We start from the raw sequence: 7140 nt of genomic DNA, 5'->3' as shown, positions 1-7140 counted from the left end.
TAGTTTATCAAAAACTCACTTTTTACGACATTCGGCCCCGTGCCGGTTTATCGTGAAACTTCGACAGGTCATAACTTCTTCGTTATAACTCAAATTTCGGCATTCTTTATATATCCGTAATCCTTGTCACGCCCACTACAAGTTTCTTAATAGATATCGGCTTTATCTAAAATTTAATTTTTGACGCTCATTTTTATTCTTAATTAATTAAACCCTAATAATTAAGCATAAAACACATAATTCACATAATCCATTTTCATTTCTTCTAAATGAGTTACAAAGGTTAACCTAGACCATTATGTCAATATTAATGTCTAGCCTAGAAACACGGGCGTTACATTTAATTAAAAAAATAATAATAAAACGGATTTTAAAAAATGAAAAAAAAAGGAGGGGCATAGTCATTTCAAATTGTTCAGGGACCAACTCTGCAGAAAGTTTGTGATTTTGGACCAATGGTGCAAGTTGAAAAAATTTTGGACTCCAACTTCACTTTTTTGCTAACCACGAGGACCAAAATTTCAGTTTAGTCTTTAAATTTAAAGTATATAACATTAAGTTAAAAGCTAAGAAACATAACATAAAAGATAAAAATTAGTAATTAAATACAACCTGTTTTTGTTTTCAGACTCTTTAACAACATTTCAAAATTCTAAATATTCAAAATGTTTTTTTTTTCTGGAAAATTTAAAGAGTTTGGTTTAAATAATTGCATCATTTTCACCATTATTTCTATTATATTACCAATTGTGTTTCAAATTATCAAACAATGTGTTAAACTCTGTTATCACTATGTTCATGCTGCTCCACTTAGTGTAGGTATGATTTTTCTTTCGGTAGTCACCTTGATGCATTTCGTTGAGGAAACATATAGTAACTTTACTCCAAAAAGTTACCCCTTTGTTGCCGATTGAAGAATCATCCTATACATCGACTCAGGCACGTACCAAAGTTGCATTTCTATTGAGGTCCAAGTTATAATTGAGGACTTCTTATGTTAGTATAATAATGAGAGTTTGAAGAAGATATTTTACAAAGATAGAACTGGGAGGGGTAAGATGAGTGTTGAAGGTTTTGAGAGTGGTATGAATTGGTTTTAGTTGTTGGTAACTCTTATAGGAAAAAAAGTTGGTAAAATTTTTGAATTTTGTGGTTAGAAAATAGTCAAAAAAAAGTAATAAAGAGGAAAGATAAGTAGCAAACTTATGCCGAATTGGAGAACCGAACTCAACATGTCAAAGTTGTAGGACAGTATTTGTCGAGCCAACTCAGCTCTGGGGAACTCTATGTCAAGTCCATTCTCTCCTGTCTTGATAGTCTAGTTATATTAACTTTGATTTTGATCATTAAAGTTTTCTTATCATATTTGAACGAAAAGGATCATCATGCGTGTAGATTAAATTTAACCTTTAACATCTAAAATATGAGAGTTACATTCCATTTAGGAAATAGAACACATAGTCTTACAATTTACATTATCTACACCAAAACCTTAGTGACAAATAAGTTTTATAAATAACTTCAAAACTTTAGTTGATTATCTACGGATGTGAATATTTTAACTAAACTATTTATGTCAACAATTTGCCGCCATTAATGGGTAATCAAGAGTTATAGGACAAATGTATGAAGTTTGGAACTATGATTATATCTAACATCTTGCTAGGTTTTTAATCAAATTATGTTGTTACAAAAAAGAAAAGTCTACAATGCTATAAATAAAGGATCTATGTGATTTGATATAACATGTGATTCTTGTTTAATCGGGCATGTCATGAAGCATATCTATACAAAAAATTAAATGATGTTTGGAATGTGAGACACTAATAAATTGTAGTTTAGTGCATTTTACATCATCTAATTTTGAATTGATTGATTCGGTTTATATCAAATAAGTAAAATTATGAAATTAATTAAAAAAAAGAAAAGAGTGAAAAGTAGATGTGGCCATGTGGGCATCGAGTCAACCGAAAACCGCCTGAAGAAAGCCCAATGGGTCCAACCGGGTTATCGGGTTTTGAAATTTGAAATAGTATATGGTTAAATGGCCCAATGTTGTAGCCCAATTTTTGTCTTTTAGGACAATTTTTTAAACAAGAGAACAAAATAAATTGTTTGACATCATTTTACTAGTCTTATATTTGTATAAATAGAAAAATTCGGTTTTGTTTCTTTTTGTATTTTATAATCAAATAAATAAATATTTATTTGATTGGAGTAAACTAACTGTTATCAATCTTAGTAAATAAAAACAAAAAGAGCGTGTAACTGCAATAATATAGTTTTGCTATGATTATATTTGACGAAAAATATAAAACAACTAAGACTTATTCAGAAAATAAAAAACTTTTATTTGTTGTTTTAGATGTAATGAAGTGTACAAATCGGTGTTTCATAAACATTGAAATAGTTCCTTATACAAATTTAGTGTTTGACACGTTTTAATCTATATCTAATATCATTTTATTTTATTTTATTTTTATTATCAACATCATTCTTTTATCAACTATTTTATCCGTTATCATTTTAGCTTTATCAAGATAAAAATAAAAATATAAAAATTAGTTTACATAAATATCACTACAAAATTCATATCAGACCTTGATATTGAATCCGATATAGATTTTTATTTTTCACTTTTATAAATATTTAAAAAACATTAAGTATTATCAGAAATAAAATGATCCTTAATTAAAATATTACAAGTGTTATGTGATAATAAAATAGTCTAATAGTAAAAAAATTGTTTTATTATTAAAATATTAAACTTACTTGTAGTGTTAGGTTGGAGATTTTAAAACATAAATCTTCTCATTTATTTATTTAAACATTAGATAATTATTTTAGTAATAATATTTAATCAAAATAGAGAGATCCTTAATCCTTAATAGTTAATACACCTTTCCTCATTTCGCATTAATTTTCCATTTCCTTCTGTCAATTGTTTAATCATCTAATCATATATGGTTATAATAATAGGAACGAATTCTTCTTTTAATTTGAATAAAAAACTAGTATCAGTAAATAGCATATAGACCACAAATAGTTGAATTACCTTATTACCCCTAGTTTCTCTTCCCAGTAAGTTTTTTCCTGAAAAACATAAAGGAGCTTCGTATATTACAGGCATATAAGAACAAGTATGCAACAGCAACACATATCATTTGTAAATATGTAGAAAATAAAAAGGACTTTTAAGTCCTTTTGCCAATAAAATGAGGAAGTATGTGTACAATGTCTAGTAATAGTTTACTCACCTAAGTACTTGTTTAGGTAATGCTATCTCTATGAGGAAGTTGATGCAGCCCCATAATGGCTCCTTAATGCTTCAATGGCTTTCTCCACAGATTGTGAAAGTCCAGGGATGCTTGTTTTGCATACTGAAATTTTAAGAATTGAAAAGAGTTTAATGAAGTTAGAATAAGCTTTGAGTGTTTAGAAGAAAACATGCTTCTTAGTTAAAGTTATAACAAAAATGTAATAGAAACATACAACGAGTTGCTCGGGCTTGTGCTTCTGCTATGAGATCTGTATATGATGCCTAAAACAAACATCTTGTGAGATATGTAAACATGTAAAGATAATAAAGAGCTTTCAGAAGTTATTGGCTTGGAAAATGAGTAGAAAACTAACCTCCATTGCATCATGAGTTTGAGTCATGTGATCAATCATCTTCTTGAAATCCTTTTCAACTTCACTCATTGTTTGTTCACATGCTTGATTTTGGACCTTATGAAATAACAACAGGGGAGATAGGTTTCATGATGAATAGGTGGTAGATGATGGAAGCTACTTGAAAATTTTCCACAGATAGTGATGGAATTATGTATGTGTATAGTTGTATACAAAGTTTTGGATGTAATTCAGAGAAAAGACATGATCAAAGAAGCTATCAAACACGATCTGTGGTTGCATATGTATAAAATTACATAAAACATGACCCCAGGTTTCTTACGGATATAAAATTACATTGATGAGCTGAGGATTTTATAGATGAACACATTAAGAAATTTAAATTGAATTCAACGTATCTTATTTAAGGAAGAAGAGATTGTGATCTCTAATTGCATATAAACATAGAATCCAAGTAATGATTATGGAAATAGGAGATGCACATCACTAATCAGAAATGAAATTGCATACGTGAGAAAATCTACAAGCAAAATATACATGTTCTACATCTAGATTCATCAACGTAATTTGTTCAATGTGAAAATATAAATCGATAATCAGAGATGAACCTTCCTAAAGCTGATTTATAATTGGTTAGCAGATAATTAACTTTTACACAACTAAGATCGATATGAGAAAACGATCTACGATCAGCAACTTACATTCTCCCTGATAACTTCATACAAGCACTAAGAACGAGAGATATTCACTGACCTTATATCGTTTCTGTAGACGAGAGTGAGAAACTTCCATGTCCTTGAGTATATCGGAATAAGAGCAATCAATTTGACGCTTGATTGAATTAATGCGCGACGATGTCATTTTCTTCAGATCGGCGATACTGTTACCTGTTTTACTCAGTGAAGAGAGAGACTGCATCGGAGAAGTTGCGTTTCGCGGCTCTGCAGCATGTATTTTTCGGTTGTTGTCGTTGCTTCTGCGATCCTCTTTTAGAGATGAGGTTGAATTCGTAGGTGTAGTGAAGCAGCTTGAACTGGATTTGATAATCTCGGGAGATTCACTTGGTGATCGGTTTACAGTCGCCACCAACGGCGGCGGCGTCATGAGAAAATTCGCCGCCGACGACTTTCTCGTTGACCTCCTTTTCATCTCCTCCTTACAACGGATGTCTGGAGTGATTTGAATCAAGAAATTTGGGTATATACGTTGGCGGGAAAAAGATATTTTATTGTTTTCAAAAAAGACAAACTTTTAAAAATATATAAAAACAAATTTTGGAAAAAGATTTGTGGAAAAACAAACTGGGGAGTGTAGGTGTGAAAAATAATTTTATAAAATAACTATATAAACAAATTTGTAAAAAGAATTGTAAAAAATATGTTAAGAAAATTAAGTGTTAAAAGACTTATTATGTAAAATAAAAAAAAAACTGATAAAAATAGGGATAAGTGCTTATTTATACAAGGAATGCAATTATGTTAACTTTTATACAAAATATACAATGATGCTTTAAAATAGGTCTAATTTATACAGCTTGTTAACCTTGCGACCATTAAATTTTTAACTGACATTATTCGATTATATTGACAATCCACATGTATAATTTTCCATGTCATTCCTCTTTCAAATAATCAAAATCTATCGTTCAAGATCTTTGAGTCGTCATCTTGTTTTGTGATTGATACGTTATAATCATCTTTCTAGGGATAACTAAACTTCCCTGCAAATTCAATTCTCTTCAATGTAATGTCCTGTATGCCCTCGTTACTCCTTGTTCTGTTTTCTCTTTACTCTTGATTCAGCCACCATCTATCAGGGGAATGGTTTGGTTGAATGCAATTGTTTCATTTGAAATTTACCATCTTCTATTCATTTGGCCTTCTGATAATCGATTATGGCATGCATTGCTATCTTTTTTATCGGTTAGGGCAAGATTAAGAGTTTAAAATCTTTCTGTATTTTTTTTTCATGTTCCACTCTAACGATTCTGATTTCTATGTTCTTCATTTTCTATTTCTTCAATCTTCAATTGGTAACAACCAAAGTATAAGTAAATTACTAGAGAAAGAAGCTTCATATGTTGATATTAGTTATCAAAAATTGATCCGTTTGATTTCAAACTCCAAATTGATTCATTTGTTTCCGATAGAATTTTAGAACAAATATGACAGATCATAGAAGTATGAAACGTGCAACCAGGTTGTGGACTTATGAAATTTGCAACACGATTTGGGTTTAAATCAAACGATTGAAAAGTAATGGATTATTTACACTAAGTTGGGTATATAAAAATAAATTACTTGTCACAGTTAGTAAGGTAGTTATAAAATAAATAGTTACTTACCTTTGCAAGTCCTTAAGATGTTCATGCTTTTTTCTTATCACATGACATATGTCATATGTCATGATCCCATCTTTCAACTTTCTTCCTCGTCTCTTCCATTCTTTCCATGATTATAATTCTTATAGCCTCTGACATGGTTATAATAGGTTGACTCCTGGCATCAAGTATTAGTGAATTGAAACATTCATTGATATCGTTCTCTACTACATCACACCATGTACATGTCATAAAGAATGACCTACATCAAATATGGCATATTAATCAAAAACTAATTATCAATGAAAACATAGTTATCAATAAAAACTATATTAAACATACCATGTTTGAGACGAATGTTCATATGATATATTGGTATGATAGTGGGTTTTCTAACCTAATTTGTCTCATTACTTCTTCAAATTGTTGTGGATATGATGCTTTAGAAGCAATCCAAAGTTTTGAAATTGTACCCCGTTAAATTTTTTTTCTTACCTATTGCTTGCAAATATTTCAACTTCATATTCAGATTATACCGGATCTTATGCTCAAATTTGTTTGCTATAACTTTATATATAACTAATGAAGCAAGTTTCAACTTCATATTCGGTTTTCATCTAGGTAGCCCATAATCTCCATGAGCAAACTTGGACACCATCCTTACCTTTCTTCTTCGACCCACATTTAGCTAAAACCTTATAGCAATTCTATCATACCAAATTGGATAACCATTAGCAAGCGCGTAGGCTTGAAAATATTTCACCTAATTTAGGTTTCATAAGGCCTAGTTCCCGAAAGAAAAGAAATGAAAATAAGAGAAAGAAAATCATGAGAGAAAAGGAATAGAAAGGAAAGGAAAAGAAAATTTTCTTTTGTGTTCCCGAGTTGGAGAGAAGTGGAAGAAAAATTAATCATTTTGTTATTTCTTTCCAAATCCTTCCAAATTGGAAGGAAAGTTAGGAGGAAAAGTGATAATTCCATTTCCCTCCACTCCTTCCTTTAATGAAACTCGGGAAAACAAATTTCTTTTAATTTCTTCTCATTTTCACCCATTTCCTTTCTTTTCTCTCGTTAAGTTGATCTCGGGAATGGGGTGTAAGTCTCCAATGGGTGTGAGGATCATGTCTAGGTCCTTTAAAAAGCTCTTTGGTGTCCTCATCTTCACTATTCACCTCGTTCTCATCTTT

The 7140-nt window shown here is 30.5% G+C and overlaps 1 protein-coding gene across 2 annotated transcripts; it reads right to left on the bottom strand.

The window, feature by feature from the left end:
* Positions 1–2887: 2887 nt before the first annotated feature.
* LOC145117143 (uncharacterized) lies at positions 2888–4790 on the bottom strand. Of its 2 annotated transcripts, XM_079053452.1 has the most exons (5): positions 4387–4790; positions 3634–3729; positions 3493–3541; positions 3258–3380; positions 2888–3093 (listed from the first exon to the last, which is right to left on the bottom strand). In XM_079053452.1, exons 1-4 carry the CDS (start codon positions 4780–4782, stop codon positions 3286–3288), a joined length of 636 nt encoding a protein of 211 aa, XP_078909578.1. In that variant the 5' UTR covers positions 4783–4790; the 3' UTR covers positions 2888–3093; positions 3258–3285. The 2 variants fall into 2 exon arrangements, with proteins under 2 accessions (XP_078909578.1, XP_078909579.1); XM_079053453.1 differs by lacking the exon at positions 2888–3093 and having other exon boundaries at positions 3257–3380.
* Positions 4791–7140: the final 2350 nt, after the last annotated feature.

This window comes from Lactuca virosa, chromosome 5, assembly GCF_052849685.1.
Source record: "Lactuca virosa cultivar CGN04683 chromosome 5, Lactuca_virosa_CGN04683_v6, whole genome shotgun sequence".
NCBI classification, from domain to species: domain Eukaryota; kingdom Viridiplantae; phylum Streptophyta; class Magnoliopsida; order Asterales; family Asteraceae; genus Lactuca; species Lactuca virosa.
Note: the sequence above shows the minus strand (reverse complement) of the source record. Positions and strands in the feature narration are given on the sequence as shown.